This window comes from Bufo bufo, chromosome 2, assembly GCF_905171765.1.
Source record: "Bufo bufo chromosome 2, aBufBuf1.1, whole genome shotgun sequence".
Classification (NCBI taxonomy): Eukaryota; Metazoa; Chordata; class Amphibia; order Anura; family Bufonidae; genus Bufo; species Bufo bufo.
In genome coordinates this window covers 50,567,494-50,589,281 of record NC_053390.1, presented here as the reverse complement: position 1 = coordinate 50,589,281, position 21,788 = coordinate 50,567,494, and the positions used below count along the sequence as shown (strand labels likewise).

Below are 21,788 nucleotides of genomic sequence, written 5' to 3'. Positions count from 1 at the left end.
GCACTATGGGTTTGTCTCTCTGTACGCTACAGAGACCTATTCCCATATTTGCCATTGATTCTGCTCCTCTGTCTCAGAGAAACCTCACTTACATTGTCCATAACTTACACCTTCGGGTAGGGGACCACCATAACGAGTGTCTTTCATGTTACGTTCTGGAGGGCCTTCCCTCTCCTGTGGTATTGGGTCTTCCCTGGTTGGTAGCGCACAATCCAGTGGTGGATTGGCAAGCCAGGGAGATATTGGAGTGGAGTGAGCATTGCAGAAAAAATTGCTTAAATAGCAATTGCTTAGTCGCCTCCATTACTACTCTACCTATATTTGTTTCGGACTTTGAGGACGTTTTTTCTGAAAAGGGTTGTCAGAAGTTACCACTTCACCGTCCTTATGATTGCCCGGTTAACCTGATTCCTGGTGCAAAATTACCCAAGACCAGGTTATATTATATAGTATATAAAGATTATATCTCCGAGAGTCTGGCTAAGGGACACATCAGACCCTCTTCATCACCCGTGGTTGCAGGATTTTTCTTTGTCAAAAAGAAAGATGGGGGCCTCCGTCCTTGCCTAGATTTCCGCAAACTAAACCGGATAACCATCCGAGACCCATACCCTCTTCCTCTCATTCCTGACCTGTTTAATCAGATTGCGGGTGCTAGGTGGTTCTCCAAACTTGATCTTACGGGGGCCTACAATCTGATTCGTATCAAGGAAGCGGATAAGTGGAAGACAGCTTTTAACACCCCTGAGGGGCATTATGAAAATCTAGTCATGCCTTTCGGTCTGGCCAATGCTCCTGCTGTCTTCCAACATTTCGTTAATGATATTTTTTGTCATCTTATTGGCAGGTTTGTGGTGATATACCTAGATGATATTTTAATTTATTCGTCTGATCTGAAAACACATGAGGTACATGTCAGACAGGTACTACAGGTGCTACGGACGAATAAATTATATGCGAAAATTGAAAAGTGTGTCTTCGCCGTTCAGGAAATACAGTTCCTGGGATATCAATCATCTGCTTCAGGTTTCCGTATGGATCCTAGGAAGGTCCAGGCAATTTTAGATTGGGATCTTCCTGACAACCTTAAAGCACTGCAACGGTTCTTGGGTTTCGCAAATTTCTATAGAAATTTCATTAAAAATTATTCTGTGATTGTCAAACCCCTTACTGACATGACTAGGAAGGGGACTGATTTTTCTAAATGGTCTGACGCCGCTAAAATTGGATTTTCCTCTCTAAAAGAGAGGTTTACCTCGGCACCTGTACTAATCCAACCTGATGTCTCCCAGCCTTTTATTGTTGAAGTAGATGCGTCAGAGGTGGGTGTGGGGGCTGTGCTGTCTCAGGGTCCGTCTCCTGGCAAATGGCGTCCTTGCGCTTTCTTTTCTAAAAAACTATCTGCAGCGGAGAAGAACTATGATATTGGCAATAGGGAACTATTAGCTATTAAACTAGCGTTTGAAGAATGGCGTCACTTTTTAGAGGAGAGTTTCAAATATCCCAAATTGTTGATTCTCGTTGGGTCCGCCGCTCTCTTCAATATCTGGTGCATTGGAGGGGTTACGGTCCCGAGGAAAGAATGTGGGTTCCAGCGTCAGAGGTAAATGCCAACAGGTTAGTTCAGGCTTTCCATGCCTCTCATCCTGAGAGACCTGGTCCTAAGTGTCCGGAGGCCCCTCGTGGAGAGGGGGGTACTGTCACAAGGGTGTCAAGAGCCACGTCTGACTCCGTTATACCCGGGGTCAGGAAGTCCCAGCGGGTGGCTGCGCGCTCTATGTCTAAAGATCGCGCTGCTTCTTAATGGTAGCTTTCTGTGTTTGCCTTGCAATCCTTTTTGTCTCACTCAGGGATCCGTAGCTTCTTCTCCTCAGCTGTTTTTTGTCCGTCACTCCCAACCTCCTTATATTCTCCCTCCCACTTCTCTGGTTGCCAGATATAGAGTGTGGCGAAACCAACCTCGCCACTGGGTTTTGGAGAGGACTGGCTGCTGGCCTCTTGCCCCTGGATTATGGGCCATATACTAACTTTTAAACCCCTGAACCTATTCAAGTGAATTTTGGATAGGTTTGTCCCAAAGTTATACTGTTTAAATTGATGTTAGATATATGTATGGCCAATGTAAACTCACAAAGTTGTAACAATTTATAATAAGTGTAACTTGTCAGCTTGGGAGGAAAATGCTGGGTGTGTTTCTATTGTGCCATTGTCCCATTGTGTGTTTAAATGGTGATGTCTGTTCTGTTGTCCTCACATGTGTATTGGCGATCTCCCTTTGTCCTCAGAGATAATTGGATTGCTCCTCAGGTTGTCTCCGGGACAGAGAGGAGGAGACCATGATGTATTGTGGGGATATGTTGTATCTGTCCTATGTCACAGTCTTCATTCTGGTCCTCTGGGGGTGTGAACGATTGGTTGCTGTACTTACATTGTATGTGTTGTAAATTACTGATTGGCTGTATTTCAAACCCCTGTGGGCAGTACTATGTTTGTGGTTTATGAATAAAAGAGGCTGAACGTGAAGTACAGTCAGACCACTGCTTGACCCTCAACACGGAGCCTTGTCTCGTTATTGGGGGGATTCACTGAGACTGATTACCAGGAGTGTAAGCTGATTGTATGCTTTTCCTGTTCGTCTGCCAGCAGCTATTCGTGAGGTTCCAGTTCGGAGTGCTATTTTGTATCCAGTTCGGGGGTTTGGTGTCCTGCAGTAGCTGTGCCTGTCTCTCAGAAAGGGGCTTATCGCCTAAACGGATTTTAACCCCTTGTCTGCTGAAACGGTCCGTTACATAGAGCTTCCTGCCTGGACTTCTATACTGACCCACTGGAGATGTGTAGCTGTGATTCCTGGTTGTCGTTCCAGAGCGTTACCCTCCGGATCCCTGTTGGGCTTTTGTTGTCCGCTGTTGTCGCCCACCTGGGATTATATGTTTTGTCTGTATTGTCTGTCCTCTCCTTGGTGTTTTCCTTTAGTGTTAGTGGTGAGGACTAGTGTCCCCACCTCCCTATTGACTACTTAGGGCTCATCTTATGGAAAGCCAGGGTTTAGGCACGTGATTGGCGTACGGGTGAGAAACCCGTCTAGGGACATCAGGGCAGTCAGGTGCCAGCCTCAAGGTGAGTCAGGGGTCACCAACTTTCCCTCTCCCTTGGACAGGGCCTTCCCTTTTCCCTCCCTTTGCTTCACGTATGTGATCGGCACGCCGGTCGTGATACTAGTCCTAGTTAAGTCACGGAGGAACCAAGCAATGTCACTGATAGCAGCACCCTGTACCTTGTAGTAATATGATGAACTGCAGAAATACTTTGCTAGTTTTTGACATCAAGGACCTTCTTTGTAACTTGGAAAAGGGTCTTGGAAAAGTAGTCAGTGCCCAGGAAAATTAAAGAAAACTGAGTTCTTACATAAGTGGGTGATATAACAAGGGATATTCATGGCAGCTCAGACATTTACAGTGGCCCATATGTCAATATGTTGAGTCCATAAGTACTGGCACAGCATGCAATGCTGTTACTATGGGTGCAACAGACAAGACAGGACATTCAAAAAGAAGAAAACACTTGTTCCATGCTCTCTTTGTATTTTTGTGCATGTGCAAAGATTTCCTCCACCCTGAAGTAATAAGCTGTGCTGCTGGCGCTTACAGCATTTTGGCGTAGTCGGCAAGATGGAGGAACTAGCACCAGATGGGGTGGCACCAATGACAGAAAAGGCACTGCCATTGGTGCCAATGGACTGTTGTCCAGCTGAAAACCTAAGGAGGACAGCACTTTAAAAACCAGGCGAATGTGTAAGGTGGTGAAGAGGCACACATACCTTTAAAGCCACTCCACCAAAATAAATAGCAGCGCTGTTGCTCCCTTTACATATGCAGCTATGAATAGTAACAAATACATGGCACAGACAATTATCCTTCACTATGAGTATGAGTGCTGAGATCTAATCTACTCCAGGAAAAATGCCAAACAGAGTCCAGCAGTGATTCATCTACTTAATGATTCTTCACCATTTATCCGGATGACAAAGTGTCTTGAGTGCTAATACAGTCATGTGGAGACTCACGTAGAGTTTGTAGGTTTATTATGGGACTGGCATCCTGCCAATGTATGCAGATGATTGCATAGATATTGCTTACTTACATCACAAAGATATACATTCCAGAACCTTTTGTTGCACATCTTGAAGCATTTCCACCATCATTTAGCTGAGAGGCATAAGAACTCCAGAGAAGACCAAAACCGATGCAAACTAAGTGAAGGAGTTGCCCATGGCTGGCTCCCCTTCATGCCCAGACTGCTTCCTCTGACCTCGTTGTAAAACCACACCTGTTGCAGGAGTACCATGTGCATGGAAGTCTTTGTCGTTTACCTTGTAGAACACAGACTAATTTTGAGCCTGTAGCCTACACAGAATCCTCTTTCCAAGAAAGTGGGCACAATACAGTGACATCTGTTAGATGGTGACGTGGAACTAGAGACAGGTGACAGGTAAGCAATGGAAGTCCCATAGCCTTTAGTTGAGAGTACCATGCACGTCCAACTCTCCAATGTGTGACTGCGATAGGATTTCTAAACAGAGAAAAGACAAAAAACAGCGCCTCATGTGCGATATAGTCTTAGTGACAGTATGGGTATATGGTGCTTATTGCGCTTACCGGATACTGTTGTGAGGAGTCAAAACAGCTGTATAAGCCTTGCTGGTATCTGGCCCCACCAGCATCGGGAAAATGCCTTGCTGCTGCCCGGTCTCTTCCTGTCTCGATTCCACGAGCTCCAGGAGAATTATTATCAGGATGAAAAGTAAAAAGTGAGAGACAACTTCTTCGGCGCTGCTGGCATATAGAGGAGTCTTCAGGATAAGGAGGTAAGAACTCTACCCTCTGGCATTGACAGGCTGACAGGGGCGGTCCTGTATCTTGCGGGACCGCTATGTACACACCCACACAGGTAGAAGGGATCTTCTGTCCACTGATCTGAAGAAGATTGTCAAAGAACCCCAAATCCATTCACAGAAAAAGAATCTCACGAATCAAGAACGTAAGGCACTAGATGCATTGAAAAATAATAAGGAAATAATCATTCGTCCTGCAGATAAGGGAGGGGGAGTGGTCATCCAGAACTATGAGGATTACAAAAGAGAGGCCCAGTGAATCCTCAGCGATAGGACCTACTATGAAAAAATTGCACACGACCCATTTCCCGAAATTACAAAAAAAAAAAACGATCTGGTCAAAAATGCGTACAAAAAACAGTATATAAACAAAAAGAACCAAATTTTCTACTCCCCAAGCCCCTATGTACTCCATATTTTTACCACCTACCTAAAATTCATAAAAACTTAGCCGGTAGACCCATTGTATCCAACACAAAATGCGCTACCAGTATCCTGTCACAATTCATGGACGTGTATTTACAACCTTATGTGAAAAGCCTCCCGAATTATCTTCATGATTCGAGCCAGTTTATCCGAGAACTAAAAACGATAGACTGGAAGGACACATACGCAGTGTCGGACTGGGGTACCTAGGGCCCACCAGTAAAATTTATTTTGGGTGCCCACCATACGGATACATTTAAATATAATAAATAATCTAACAAGTTTTTTATATGAACATAGGCTGGTTGAGGTGCTGTACATTGAATATATGTATGTAGTGCAGTATGTCTAATGTGTTATGTGCCACTTGTGCAGGGGGTGGGAGACTAGGGGCCCAACTTGCTCAGGGGCCCGCCGGGGGATTCCCCTGTACCCCTGTGGGCCAGTCCGAGCCTGCACATACGCTCTATTAACAATGGATGTCACATCCCTCTATTCCAACATTCAACATGACCTAGGAATAGAGTGTGTTAAAACAGTCCTAGAAAATGATGCCACATTAAAACCTCCACAAACGAAATTCTACGCTTTATCCTCGAGAATAATTATTTTATATATAATAATGCGGTTTATCAACCAGTGCAAAGGGACCGCCATGGGGACACGAGTAGCGCCGACCTTTGCAATTATATTTATGGGGAAATTTGAAGAGAAATTCATTCTGAATCACCCCACTTTCCAAAAACAAATCAAATATTACAAAAGGTATATCGATGACCTGTTTATTATCTGGGATGGCAACGTGGAAACGGGTAAGATCTTCTGTGAGTCATTAAACAAAACTGATAGGGGGATCTCTTTCACCCCAAATTTTAATAAAGATGAAATAGAATTTTTAGATATTGTCATTTTCTGCCAAAACAACCAGCTTGCCACGAAAACATATTTTAAAACAGTAGATACCAACAGCTACTTCCATTATTCAAGCTTTCACCATAAAAAGTGGTTAAAAAATATACCTTACAGTCAATGTAAAAGGATTCGGAATTGCACCAATAATGAGGACTTTAAATTACAAACAAAGATCTTGGAAAAAAGATTTAAAGATAAGGGCTACCCCAAACAGCTTGTGAATAATGCCATGTTACAGGATGAATGCCTAGCGATAACTGCCAACACCCAACAAATAATAGAAGAAGTTTGGTTCATCACCCAGTACAATACATCCAATAGACAGATATAAAAAAGTCTTGAGAAATATTGGCATGTCCTTTTACAGGACCCATACCTAGCCAAACATCTCCCCAGTACTCCAAAAATCACATATAGACACGCACCTACTATCAAAGCCCCCGAGTAAACCAAAACAACATACTCAAACAAAAGGGGAAAGTATAGATAATCGCTGTACAGAAAAAGGGAGCTATAAATGTGGAGCAAAAAAATGTCTGTGCTGTAATATCATCACAAACAAACATCGTTCACTTCTAATCATAACGGCAGGATATTCACAATAAAACACTACCTGACATGCCACTCCACCTATGTGATATATCTTATCGAATGTGGATGTGGCCTACAATACGTGGGCCGCACTACACAAGCTCTCCACTGTCGCGTTAATCAACACAGATACAATATCCGAAGACAGTAGTGTCTCCAGACATTGCGCATCCGCCCCAGAAAAAGATAAACACCAGATAAAAATCACCCCCATCAACTTCATACCAGAGAATCCGTTCAATCGTTTTAAAAATTTACAAAAAAGAGAAGTCTCTTGGATATACCAATTAGATACGCTTAGCCCACGGGGACTTAATGAAATCAGCGAGACTATTTTATGATGATAAACAAAATCTGGCACGTCCTATCTTATTTTATTTCGCTGATATATGAGCATCTATTATACATAGAGATATACGTATAGTGATAGGCGCATACATACATATATATTAAAAATGGCACTTTTTACAGACAGATTAATTTTATTTTTTATTCATATAAATAAAAATACCCTTTATTTATTTCTTATTATCCTCTGTTCTTATAATTAGAGTGATGACCTACCTTTTATACACACTATTATATCCCCAAAAAATATCGTCCAAATCCGCTATATCTCTAGGCTAATGGATATAGTTCGTATTATATAATTCATATATAACAAAATGAACATGGTTCCAAACAAGCCTATGGTTTTACGAATTGGAAAGTAATAACACCACATATACACAAACTAGCATGAATATAAACAGATATATGTCTCTGTATGCATATAGCTAAATACATCAGTCAATCGATCTTAATCATTTATCTAATTTAATTTGTACTATAGATTGGTTTTTATATAATCCATTTGATGTACCCCCTTTTAGTTATGCTTTAGTCCACTTTTATTTTATTTTATTTTATTCATCTATTCTTGTATCTGTTATATGCTTTTAAGCGAGCCATACAGAGAGTAAGGTATAGATTCTAATAGTTATATCCATATAATGCCCCCTTAATTATCCCCTTAGAGATCACACTAAATGGATAGTATAACATACGAAATTCATGAGGCCAAGTCTTATAGTTTGGGGGCCACTGCTCCAAAGCCCCACCATTGCCGGAGGTAAGAGCTCTACCCTCTGGCATTGACAGGCTGACAGGGCCGGCCCTGTATCTTACGGGACCGCTATGTAAACACCCACAAACGCGGGAGCGTTCGCCGGCTGTGAGTAAAGCGCGACGATGCTGCGAGGCAGGATATCTCCCAGCACTGAATAAGACAGCACTGTGAAGAATATGTCAGCTCCAATGAATAGGAACATGTGGATGGGGGAGCGCCCGATGTAGCTCTCTTGCAGCAACAACTACAATGGAATACTATGTATCAAACTGATGTCCACAGTGTCAATTGTGTCCGTAACCATGTAAGCAACTTTAATGCCCAGGAGCCTCCACCAACTTTAATCCGCCACTTTGGATACCAACCAATCACATTCCACCTATAATTTTTCAGAGGCCCTGTGGAAGATAAAAGCAGTGACCTGATTGGTTGCCCCTTTTCCTTTCCACCAGTCTTGATACGTCTCTTGTTATTTTTTAAGTTCCCCTAGAATATTGTTTTGGTTGTGTAATGTCATTTCATGCATTGTATTGCACCCTTATAGTTTTATATGGATCAGTAGGGGTTAACCCTGACTGCCCCTGCACAAATTAGGAGTTGGCCGTAGATCTGCCCCTCAGTGTTAGCTAAGGAAGTGGAAGCAGCCACATGTGCTCACTCCTCAGAGTACTAGGACGAAGCTCCAGACAACCTTCATCTCTATGAGAATTAGGGAGAGTTCACATCACCGTTTCATTTTCCGTTCTTCCGATCTGTCAGACGAACAGAAAAAAAAAAACACACAGTTATGCACATTCGGCATCTGTTTGAGCCATTTCCCTCTGAGATCAGTTTTTTTAGAAGATGAAAAAAAGTCCTGCTTGCAGTTTTTTTCCATCTAAAAAACGTGTCTCAGACGGAAATGGCTCAAACGAATGCCAAATGTGCATAACTGATACACAGAATCCGTCTTTTTACAGGATCTGTCTTTTCTTTATTTTTCTGTTCTACTGACCGATCAGAACAACGGAAAAATCACTGTGATGTGAACTCTCCCTCTCAGTCCTCCAGAAAAAGAGAAAGGAAACAATCAGAAGATCCATAATCTGCATGGCCGAGCACTGGAATCAGGTATTTGCTGTTTAAAGGGAACCTGTCACCAGGATTTTGTGTAAAGAGCTGAGGACATGGGCTGCTAGATGGCCGCTAGCACATCCGCAATATCCAGTCCCTATAGCTCTGTGTGCTTTTATTGTGTAAAAAAACGATTTGATACATATGCAAATTACCCTGAGATGAGTCCTGTACGTGAGATGAGTCAGGGACAGGTCTTATCTCAGGTTAATTTGCATATGTATCAAATCGTTTTTTTTTTACACAATAAAAGCACACAGAGCTATGGGGACTGGATATTACGGATGTGCTAGCGGCCATCTAGCAACCCATGTCCTCAGCTCTATACCCAAAATCCCGGTGATAGGTTCCCTTTAAACAGCAGATACCTAACTGACTGATTCCAGTGCTCGGCCATGCAGATTATGGATCTTCTGGTTCTTTCCTTTCTTTTTTTCTGGAGGACTGAGAGGGAGAGATAACATCACAGTGATTTTTTTTAACCCTTGTATCTCAAAAATGGCTGAACATTTTTAATAAAGACCAGTTGAAGCCCAGAATTAATAAAACTGCAATCTGTGGGGACTCTCTCTGGTAGACAGGATTAGCGGACGCAGTATAGAGGCAACAACAAGGTCTTTGGATCAAACAGTTCAGTGTTTTATTAACACTTTAGGCAAGTGACAAAACAAGCAGTCATATTTAAAAAAAAAAGTCACCTTGCGGTGTTGGTGGTAATTCACACCATGCGGCAATTCTGCCTCAAAGAGTCCTTGCTGATAGCAGCACCAACCTGTTTTCACGCCAAACAGGTAGCAAGCCTTCATCCAGACACAAGGCTTCCAGATCCCAACACAGAGACCTGGCTTCTGAGCCCAGCTGCCTATTTAATGACAGCCAGGTTGTCACGGCGGACGTGCACTCAGTATAAACGATAACACACCAACCAGGCTCTGGACGAGAAACAGGGGAAGGGTCACCTCCTAGTAAATCCCTGACCTCTTTCCCTGCACTGCTCAGCCCACAGGCAGACTTTAAAGGTAGGTGTGCTGTGTCCACCAGCCTGGACTAACAAAACCCTGAACTCCCTGAGATGGTGAAGTGGGGAGAAAGGAGCAGCCTGCTCGCACAGAACCTGGATGGGCTAGATGACACAAACAACCAAACTAGAAATGCCACTTATCTCTGAGAGCAGGAACTGACAGCCAACCTTTCCTCCAAACTTCCCAGACCAAAATGATCAGTATAATCCGCTCAGAGCACTTAGCTGGAGGCCATTTAAACTAATGACTCCACCCAGTGCACCTGATGAGAGGCGGATCCAGCACAACACCAAAACAAATACTAAACTCATGACACAGGTGCTGCCAAAACCCGGAACGGCATTTAAAATCCGGTCCGGTATTTGACCTTACCTGGCTGTAAATCAGCCCATTAGCACATGCTGGGAGGAAAATACCTGTTTTCCCAGACCAAAGCTCTCACTGTGTCACAAATCATAAAAAAAATTGCCCCGAACATGTCCATAGCCTTTAAATCTTTTCAGTGTCCCACTGGGGTACTGCACATGCATGTGTTCTGTATTAATGGTAGACAAAGTGGATCCAAGGTAGCTCAGCTTGACACTAGGACTATCAGCAATAACTGAGCTGTTCATGGTTAGTGGACCTTACAGGTGAATGGAACATCTGTAGGAGGTTATACACTCACCTAAAGAATTAGGAACACCTGTTCTATTTCTCATTAATGCAATTATCTAGTCAACCAATCACATGGCAGTTGCTTCAATGCATTTAGGGGGGTGGTCCTGGTCAAGACAATCTCCTGAACTCCAAACTGAATGTCAGAATGGGAAAGAAAGGTGATTTAAGCAATTTTGAGCGTGGCATGGTTGTTGGTGCCAGACGGGCCGGTCTGAGTATTTCACAATCTGCTCAGTTACTGGGATTTTCACGCACAACCATTTCTAGGGTTTACAAAGAATGGTGTGAAAAGGGAAAAACATCCAGTATGCGGCAGTCCTGTGGGCAAAAATGCCTTGTGGATGCTAGAGGTCAGAGGAGAATGGGCCGACTGATTCAAGCTGATAGAAGAGCAACGTTGACTGAAATAACCACTCGTTACAACCGAGGTATGCAGCAAAGCATTTGTGAAGCCACAACACGCACAACCTTGAGGCGGATGGGCTACAACAGCAGAAGACCCCACCGGGTACCACTCATCTCCACTACAAATAGGAAAAAGAGGCTACAATTTGCACGAGCTCACCAAAATTGGACTGTTGAAGACTGGAAAAATGTTGCCTGGTCTGATGAGTCTCGATTTCTGTTGAGACATTCAAATGGTAGAGTCCGAATTTGGCGTAAACAGAATGAGAACATGTATCCATCCTCTGATGGCTACTTCCAGCAGGATAATGCACCATGTCACAAAGCTCGAATCATTTCCAATTGGTTTCTTGAACATGACAATGAGTTCACTGTACTAAAATGGCCCCCACAGTCACCAGATCTCAACCCAATAGAGCATCTTTGGGATGTGGTGGAACGGGAGCTTCGTGCCCTGGATGTGCATCCCTCAAATCTCCATCAACTGCAAGATGCTATCCTATCAATATGGGCCAACATTTCTAAAGAATGCTATCAGCACCTTTGGTGAATCAATGCCACGTAGAATTAAGGCAGTTCTGAAGGCAAAATGGGGTCCAACACCGTATTAGTATGGTGTTCCTAATAATTCTTTAGGTGAGTGTATATGGTATCAACTGACATCCTGGAAAGGTGACAACTAGAGCTGAGCGAATCGAATCCCACAAAGTGGAATTCGATCCTAATTTTAGGATAAATTTGATTCGCCTAGAAGCCGAATTTCCTCGTGCTTCGTGTCAGCGAATTGATTTAACCTGAAATAGTATAAAAAATAAAAATAAAAAAAATCTAACTTACCTCCTCCATTTGAAGTAATTTGTCACGAAACAATTTTTTGTAGTAATGAATGGGGCTGAAATAGCCAATCTCACTAAATAGAAATGGGGGTCATATACATTTGGTAAAATAATGTATCTGAAGACCATGAACCATAACATTCCTCATTCTTGTTTTTCTAGTCTCGTCACAAGATGGACAATGAGATAAATAACCGATCGTGTGATGTTATAAAAGATGGAAGGTAAAAGTTCGCTCTCCTGCTGTTTATCTACAACTAGGTATTTCAGGATTCAGAAAAATAACTGAAAATAGAATAGGTACTATTCCTAATTCTCATTGTCTGGGACCCTCTGTCCTAGGTGGTAAAACCTTAGAGAGAAGCACATTCTGATCTTTGCTATGGAGTTTCCTGTATGCCATGTATGCCATTGCCTATCCCTAGCAGACTACGGCCTCTTGCACACGACCGTATGTATTTTACGGTGCGCAAAAAAACGGATCTACAAAAAATACTGATGACATCCGTGTGCATTCCGTATTTTGCAGTACTATCCTTGTCCGTAATGCGTACAATAATAGGACATGTTCTATTTTTTTGTGGAATGGAAATACGGACATACAGAAACGGAATGCACAAGGAGTAACTTCCGTTCTTTTTGCGTACCCATTGAAGTTAATGGTTCCGCACACGGTCCGCAAAAAAAAAAAACGGAAAGAAAATAAGTTTGTGTGCAAGAAGCCTAAGGGTCTGTTCATACTGCATTTGTAGTGTACCTCGGAAGTATATGTATAAGACAGAAGATCCCATGTTACCCATTTGTTTGATCATCGTCAGCACATTTATAAGGGGCAATTATAAGGAACTGGTATGAACACATATACCCAATGATAGCTCTGATGCTTGACAGGTAAATGATCTTCAGGTGTCATTTCTAAACCTAAATTTTCATTTTTATTTTCTTTAAAGCTTTCAAAAGACCAAATGGAAGGATATTCATGTGGGAGACATTGTACGAATTAAAAAAGATGAGTTTATTCCGGTGAGTAGAATATCACAAAGCATGCAAACTGAGTGCAAAACCATGAACATTGTTATGGGAAATGTCTGGGACTTTACAGATAGGTCATCAGTATCAAATCTGTGGGGGTTCAACTCCTGGCTCCCAAGATGATCAGCTGTTTTCACAAGCTCCACCACCCGAACAAGGCAATGGCGCCACACAGTGGACAGACCTGCATTTTTCCAGTGTCTGGTTCTGCTGGAGCCTGTTAAAACAGCTGGTCAGTAGTAAGACGCCCAGTGATCTGATATTTATGATTTATCAATAAATAAGTCCAGGAAACAACTTTAAAACTGCTATCTGTGGACTTAAATCTACTGTGATAATATCTCATGGCAGAATATAGCTACTATAACACTGCTTTTAAGTAGAATAATATAACCACTATAATACTGCCTCCTATGTACAAGAATATAACTACTATAATACTGCCTCCTATGTACAAGAATATAACTACTATAATACTGCCTCTATCTACAAAAATATAACTACTAAATACTGCCTCCTATGTACAAGAATATAACTACTATAATACTGCTCCTATGTACAATAATATAACTACTATAATACTGCCTCCTATATACAAGAATATAACTACTATAATACTGCCTCCTATGTACAAGAATATAACTACTATAATACTGCCCCCTATGTACAAGAATATAACTACTATAATACTGCTCCTATGTACAAGAATATAACTACTATAATACTGCTCCTATGTACAAGAATATAACTACTATAATACTGCCTCCTATGTACAAGAATAGAACTACTATAATACTGCCTCCTATGTACAAGAATATAACTACTATAATACTGCCTCCTATGTACAAGAATATAACTACTATAATACTGCCTCCTATGGACAGTACAAGAATTTAACTGCTATTATACTCCTGCATCCTGTGGTCCAGTTGCTAAATCTCAGGATTTTTGTATTTAGGCCTTATACACAGGGCCGTCTTTAACAAGGGGCAAAAGGGGCAGCTGCCCCGGGCCCAGTTGCTCCTGGGGGGCCCAAGGCAGCTGCCTCTTGAGCCCTGCTAGCCACTGCCCCGGGTGTCAGGCTGTCAGCTACACAGGGGGTGCTGCCATGCTATGCCTGCTGGCACTCCAGGCAGCGTACTGTGAGAGCTGTGATTCTCTAGGACCTTAGATGACATCATCACCATGTGACCAGTAACCTAGCAATATTACTGGTCACATGGCTATGAGGTCATCAAGGTCCTTTCTACCAGGAGTGTTGCTGTAGAAGTTTGCCTTAACTGTGGAGCTTTTTTTGTGAAGATGAAATCACAAAAAGGTGACAGGGGCTGTTATGCTAATATACTGTAAACTACTGTATAGTGGGGTGCTGTATAGTGTGGGGGCCTGTATACTGTGGGGGGCTGTATACTGTGGGGGCCTGTATACTGTGGGGGGCCTGTATACTGTGGGTGCTGTATATTGTGGAGTGCTATACTGCTGTACTGTATAGTGTGGGGGGCTGTATACTGTGGGTGCTGTATATTGTGGAGTGCTATACTGCTGTACTGTATACTGTGGGGGGCTGTATACTGTGGGTGCTGTATATTGTGGAGTGCTATACTGCTGTACTGTATACTGTGGGTGGCTGTATACTGTGGGTGCTGTATATTGTGGAGTGCTATACTGGTGTACTGTATAGTGTGGGGGGCTGTATAGTGTGGGGTGCTGTATCGTGTATAGTTTGAGGTGCTGTATACGGTGAGGTGCTATACTGCTCTACTGTATACTGTGAGGTGTTGTATACTGTGGGCTGCTATACTGCTCTACTATATACTGTGGGTTACTGTATAGTGTGGGGTGCTATACTGCATACTGTGTGGTGCTGTATACTGTGGGCTGCTATACTGCTCTACTATATACTGTGGGGTACTGTATAGTGTGGGGTGCTATACTGCATACTGTGGGTTGCTGTATACTATAGGGTGCTATGCTGCATACTGTGGGGTGCTGGGGTGCACTGTAACACTAGGGTGAGCCGAGCCCCGGTCTCCTTCCTGCAGAGCGGTGCCCACTTCCAGCCTGAGTCCAGCTGCCCAGAGCACTGATCCTGAGCCGCTGGAGTCTTCAGAACTGGAAGTATTTACAGTCATTCACTGTACTCCACCAGATGTGTGGATTTTTTGTGTGTGTTGTGGTGGAGGGCGTGATTGCATGCTAGGGTGTGGGAAGGCAGGATCCAGGGGGCCCAAGTAAATTTTTGCCCAGGGTCCAATCAATATTAAAGACGGCCCTGCTTATACACACAGTCAGTGTTTGGTTGGTGATTTTGCAACAGTGATTGTGAGCCAAAGCCAAGAGTGGAGCCTCCACAGAGATAAGTTTTAATGGAAAGATTTACACCTTTTTTGCGTTTTAGACCCGCATCTGGTTTTGGCTCACAATCACTGATCAATTACTGACATGTGAAGAAGGCCTTTCAGCAGTATTTGACTCATGTGTTTATTGTCCCCACGTTCTCTAGGCGGACATGCTGCTCCTCTCCAGTTCTGAACCTAACAGTTTGTGCTACGTAGAAACAGCAGAGCTTGATGGGTAAGAAACTAAACCACACATTTGTAAAATTTACAAGTAAAACCAATTTTAACAATGTGGCTGATAAATCCAAATATATTTTCTACCTACACCTATTTTATATATTTTATATTCCATCTGAGATACACCACGGTCACATGGCAATTATGTCATTCCTTACAAATGTCTTTTTAAGCAGAGCTCATTCACAGTGCTGTAGGCTTCAAAGCTGAAATCTTCCATCATCCCTTGCTGGTTCAGTGTCTGCACAGAGCTTGTTCTAGTGATTTGCATTCTTTCAAGTGTTGACTTTTCACGTATTAATATACAGTAATCTCATGCAAGAAAACCTAAGAGTGATTGTAGTCATGGTGGGATCTCACAGCTGAAAATCTGAAACTACAATGCTGCTGTCACAAAGGTACCTGTCCGGGCTCCAGCGGTGAGATCTCCAGCGTGACCACGCCGAGAGAGACTCGCTGCTACGCCATGCCCCCTGGTGACGCAGGATGCGATGCTCTTTCTCCCCACAGTAGGCGTGTGCTGGAGGAGACTAGCAGTGGGCTGCTTAGCTGCTCTATTCTTGTATGCTAGTGTTCTGACTAATGGAGCTCCGAGTCATAACCTATCAGGTTCTGATCCTGGGACTCCGTGCTCTATTTAAATCCCTTTCCTGGCCATACACCAGTGCCAGTGTATGGGCTCACTAGCTAGGTTCCTGTTTCCTGGATTTGTTTGGATTTGTTTGCGCTTTTGACCTCAGCTTGTCTTTTGACTACTCTCCATTTCACGTGATTTGTACTGTGCATCCTGTCTAGTATTTAATCTCTGCTTGTCTTTTGACTACTCTCTGTCTCTCGTTTTTATACTGCCTTGTCCGCCTGATTCCTTTGTGTTTTTTCTGTTGGTGTTTGTCTGTTTCTGCACCTTAGTAGCATAGGTACCATCAACCAGTTGCAGTCTTGCTACCTAGGGCTTGACCTGCAAGTAAGTAAAAATAATATTATTTATATATAATAATGCCACCATATTCCGCAGCGCTTTACAAATTCAGAGGGTTCATGTACAAAACAAAAGACATCACAATGTAATTGGCTAATATACAACTACAACACTGGGAGTTAGGGCCCTGCTCGCAAGAGCTTACAATCTATGAGGAATTGGGGGTGACACATAAGGTAGTTGATTGTGATATGTAGTAGTAGGTTTGGAAAGTGGGCTGGGTTCCATGTCAGGGCTCACTGTCCCGTTTCTGTCCCTATCTACAAATGTTACAGCTGTGGATGAAATTTTCAAAGCCCCATTGACACATCGCAGGAAAAAAATCAGCGTGTAACTTTCAAATCCACAGGATGCTCTTTATGTTCTGGAAATGTAACATATTTTCACCGTTATCATCCAATATAATGCATCCTGCAGCAAATTTACAGCAAAATCCGCAACAGAACATATTCTGATTTAGTGTACATCTGCAATTGATTTGCATTTGGCTAATTTCACGTTTTTTGCATGCTTATTTTCTATTTGCCAAAAAGCCCTGCGACCCAATGTTAGCTGACATATGGTAACACTATATAAAATACACAACAAGCTTTTTTTTTTTGTGATTCTTTTACTTTTGTGCCTATTTTTGGGTATATGAAGTTTTTTTTAACTCACTATGCTCTAGGTATGGCATTTTTCCTGGCCTTTTCTCATATCTAGTTTCTCACTACAACATGAAAAACAATAGAAAAAAGGTGTGACAAATGTATGAATAACAAAGAAAACACGTAATATAATAAAAATATAGGAGGAGGTGGTGATGGTGAGTTCACTAAAAGAGTCCAAGAGGGGCCTGGATGTATTTCTGGAGTGTAATAATATTACAGGCTATAGCTACTAGAGAGGGGTCGTTTATCCAGGGAGTCGGGAAGGAATTTTTTTTCCCCTAAAGTGGGGAAAATTGGCTTCTACCTCACAGTTTTTTTTTGCCTTCCTCTGAATCAACTTGCAGGATGACAGGCCGAACTGGATGGACAAATGTCTTTTTTCGGCCTTATGTACTATGTTACTATGTTAAAGTAATTAGAAAAAAACACATTAAATTTATGGCATCAAAGATTTAGTGGGGTAGACTATTCAGTACTAATGGGGTAGACTTAGGCTGTCCAGACCTGCACCAGATTTATCTCAAGGGCTCAGCGTGGATGATGAATGTGGGGCAGGGATGGACACTTTTCTATGACTCTATACCAACTATTAGTCAGGCAAATTAAGCTATGCCCCCTTTCCCATGAAGCTAGACCCCTTTTTTGGTAAAGGGAGGACTTCTCAAGAACTAGATGCACCGAATTGTGCTGAAAATGCGGCAAATTGGGCCAATTTGCATAAAATTTGGGTGAAGTTTACTATAGTGTCCAGGTGCACTTACATTAGTAAACGTGGGCCTGTGTGTGTGAAAGAATCTTATATACAAAGTAGCAACGTGCTTTATGCCAATTATATATTTATATGTCGTTTACGTATCAGCGTAGTTTAACCCCTTAATGATCTTAATAGTGTAGGTGCCGAGTCTGCAGCAACATCGTTTGGCTTTGCTTCATTAACTCTTCTGCTTCTAGAACCTAGCAGGGACTGTCAGAGACCACGGCGGTCCTGGAGGCGAAGGCAGAAGCAGTTTAGTCTGCGTACTGCTCAGCAACAATGGTAATGCCGTTGCCAATATTGGTTCTGGCGATCACGTGATCATCATGTGATCTCCAGGGGTAGCAGAGCTGCTGGGTCTTAGCTGCTGGAAAACTGCAAAATTAACCAAAAAATTTGATGCAGTGTAAATTTTGTTCCTGAGATCTTTTATGACCCTTTGGTGGGACATCTTACGTACCAAAAATATTAATAAAATATAAATAAAGGAAAAGAAAAAAATCTCCCATGTCAACCCGACCCATTCACTATACATATTAGGCATCAAAAGAGCTGACATTTTAATAAATTATATTGGTGTCAATTTGAATATTAAAATAATAAAATTGGTAAATTATTTATTATAAAATTTACCCCACATAAAATTTTAAAAATATAAAATGGGCCTATGTGTTTTAAAAAAAATTCAGCAAAAATAATTTTAGTAGCCCTAGAAATAAAAAAGTTTGGGTCGTTAAAACACCTTTGTGGGTCCTTAGCGGGCCTGGTCATCAAGGGGTTAAAATAAGGGAATACCTATTGAATTTCAAAATGGACTAATTAAATTGTTAAAAATCTCTTCAAATCTGACGTCCGATTTCTTTTTCCAGTGAAACAAACTTGAAGTTTAAGATGTCCCTTGAAGTAACAGATACATTTCTCCAAGAAGAGCAGGAACTGTCAAAATTTGAAGGTGAGGTGGTCATTATGTCACAGAATTGATAATATTTAAAGGGGTTATGGCATCATGACTGATGTAAAAAATAAAAATCAGACATCATATAGTACATGACCTTTCTAACAAAGCTAGAACCAGCCCTGTACCTCACATAGATCCAGAGATCTCCACATTCATTGCTCCAATTGCTCTGCTACATTATATTTAGCCTGGCAGCTCAGGGGGTGTGTCCTTTCTGCTGCAGCTCAGGGGACGTGTCCTTTCTCCTGCAGCTCAGGGGGTGTGTCCTTTCTGCTGCAGTGTTTTTCCTGTAACTCACACAGCTTCTAACAGAACATATATATTGCAGTTGAATATTTAAGCTGAGCATGTTCGACCAGCACAGTGAGCCGGACAGAACATAAGGAAAAGAATGAACAGCAGGTGGCGCTAGACAGATACATTTTATTGAATAGCTCACTGGGTAGACTATGTGGTTAATTACATGAAATTACTAAAATATTCAGATCCAGGTGGTCATTTAAAAAATGTTAAATATGTTTCATAACACAACCCCTTTAGGTGATGTCATTGTTTCTCATATTTTAACAGTTCTTACCATTAGGTGTCTTTGCCCTGATTTTTTCCAATCAGTAGACCTCCTGACTGTATGACAACCGTTTCAGCACATACATCTCCACTGCACTGTTGTCACGGGGACAATTATATAAGATTGCATGCTCTAAACCAGCGTTCTCCAACTTGTGGCTCTCTAGGGAATGCCATGGGCTGTCAGGGTGTGTTAGAAGTAGTAGACCCCCAACAATTGGAGAGCTAAAGTTTGGAGACCACTGTTCCAAACCCCACACTACATCTACAAGCTTGTTTTAGGTGGTCACTGAAAAAATCCTTGGTAAAGAATAATATATATAAAATAAGACGTAATGAGCGAAACGCGTTGAGGTCCTTGGGTCCACATTGTTATTGAGCATGCCCCAGTCTGGTCGGTATTTAGTATTTTTTTCTTTTTACTTCAGTATAGCATATGTTCTTTATTAAAGGAAATCTGTCACATGGATTATCACTATTAAAGTAAAACTATTGCCATGTAGAACATAACACCTCCTTCGTCACTGATGCAGGGTAACACTGCCCTAGCTTGCCTTAAGTTTTGCCGAAAAAATCCTGCACAGGCACATGCCCAGTGACACATTTGAGGCTGATGCCCTCAGTAGGAGATGAAACGCGCAGATGCAGGCAGCCTTTGATAGTGCGCCTACGCAATATTTCTTGGCGAAGCTGAAGGCAAGTGTGGGCGGCGTTACCTTGTGTCATTGACGTAGCGGGAGGAGCAGCGGTGTTCCGTTAGATTTCCCTACCCTGTAAGATTTCCCTTCCCTCGTCACTTCCGGCCACACCAGACATGACGTGAGAGGCGTGCCGCGCCGCGCAGGCGCACAACGACTAGGTAGGGAAATTTCACAGCAGAGTTAGCTGGACAGACACCGGCCGACACTGCGCATGCGCCAGGAGCCTCACCAGCGGTTAGGGTAGGGAAAAAGTATGGGCCAGTGCGCAGGAGCGGTGATCGGATCGGATGGATGTTCTCAGCTGGACACCGGCCGACACTGCGCATGCGCTGGGAGCCTCACCAGCGGTTAGGGTAGGGAAAAAGCACTGGCCCGTAATTTTTCCCTACCCTAACTGCTGGGGAGGCTCCCAGCGCATGCGCACTATTGGCCGGTGTCCAGCTGAGAACATACATCCGATCACCGCGCCTGCGCACTGGCCCGTAATTTTTCCCTACCCTAACCTCTGGTGAGGCTCCCGACGCATGCGCAGTGTCGGCCAGTGTCCAGCTAACTCTGCTGTGAAATTTCCCTACCCCGTAGTTGTGCGCCTGCGCGGTGCGGCACACCTCCTCACGTCATGTCCGGTGCGGCCGGAAGTGAAGAGGGTAGGGAAATCTCACAGGGTTGGGAAATCTAACGGAACAGCGGCAACGGCACCCCTGGGAGCATGGAGTCGCAGCCCAGGAGAGGCGTGCTTGGGCTCTGCTGGAGGGCTGGTCTGGGCACTGGATGGGGGCGTTCCTGGGCACCGTTGAAAGAAAATAACACCCCTCCGGGCACCTGCCTAATTTGCATATCATACAAAGATGATTTTCAAAAGATAGAAAACATGAAACACCGAATGAAAGGTACATCAGGGAAGGAGGTGTTATGTTCTACATGGCAATAGTTTTATTCCAATAGTGATAATAATCCATGTGACAGATTTCCCTTAAGTGGTTATATACTATAGTATACATCTTAATAATAATATGATTTGGATAATTGTGGAATTACATTTTTATTCTCTTGGAGCCCAGCACCGGCCCACTGCAAATTATTCACTCCTTTCATCGCTGACGTCATTGTTCTGGTGCGCCGTAATCACGCGCATGCACCCTGGATCCACTCATCAGCGCCCGTGCAGTGTCCTGGCATCAGCCTCAGCGAACAAAGCGTGCGCGCCAGCTGTCTGTGCTCTTCGCTCGTCCTGGAAAGGAAGAGCAGAGTGGCGCGAGATCCCTGACAAGCGGAGGACCGAGGTGCAGGAGAGGAAGCACACTGGCAGCTGGCGCATGCGCTCTTCGATTGCTGAGGCTGCTGCCAGGACACTGCACGGGCGCTGACGAATGGATCCAGGGTGCATGCAACAATGACGTCAGCGATGAAAGGAGTGAATAATAATTTGCAGTGGGCGGTGTTGTGCTCCAACGGCCACAGGGACAGCCTCTTGGGCTCCTTAGCGATGTAATTTGCATATGAATAAAAGCGATTTTTTTACAGAAATGACAAGACTTATGGCAGTAAGACTAGTATATTTTAAACTAAATCGAGGAGACTGATGTGTTAATGTGAAAAGCCCTGTT

At 43.0% G+C, this 21,788-nt stretch overlaps 1 protein-coding gene across 1 annotated transcript in view; it reads left to right on the top strand.

Moving 5' to 3' along the window:
* Window positions 1–21,788, top strand: part of ATP8B1 (ATPase phospholipid transporting 8B1) — a 94,388-nt gene that overhangs the window by 17,283 nt on the left and 55,317 nt on the right. The window contains exons 6-9 of the mRNA XM_040420152.1: window positions 12,127–12,188; window positions 12,915–12,987; window positions 15,500–15,570; window positions 18,825–18,907. Of these exons, the coding sequence (XP_040276086.1) occupies window positions 12,127–12,188; window positions 12,915–12,987; window positions 15,500–15,570; window positions 18,825–18,907 (289 nt within the window). The remainder of the gene's footprint in view (window positions 1–12,126; window positions 12,189–12,914; window positions 12,988–15,499; window positions 15,571–18,824; window positions 18,908–21,788) is intronic.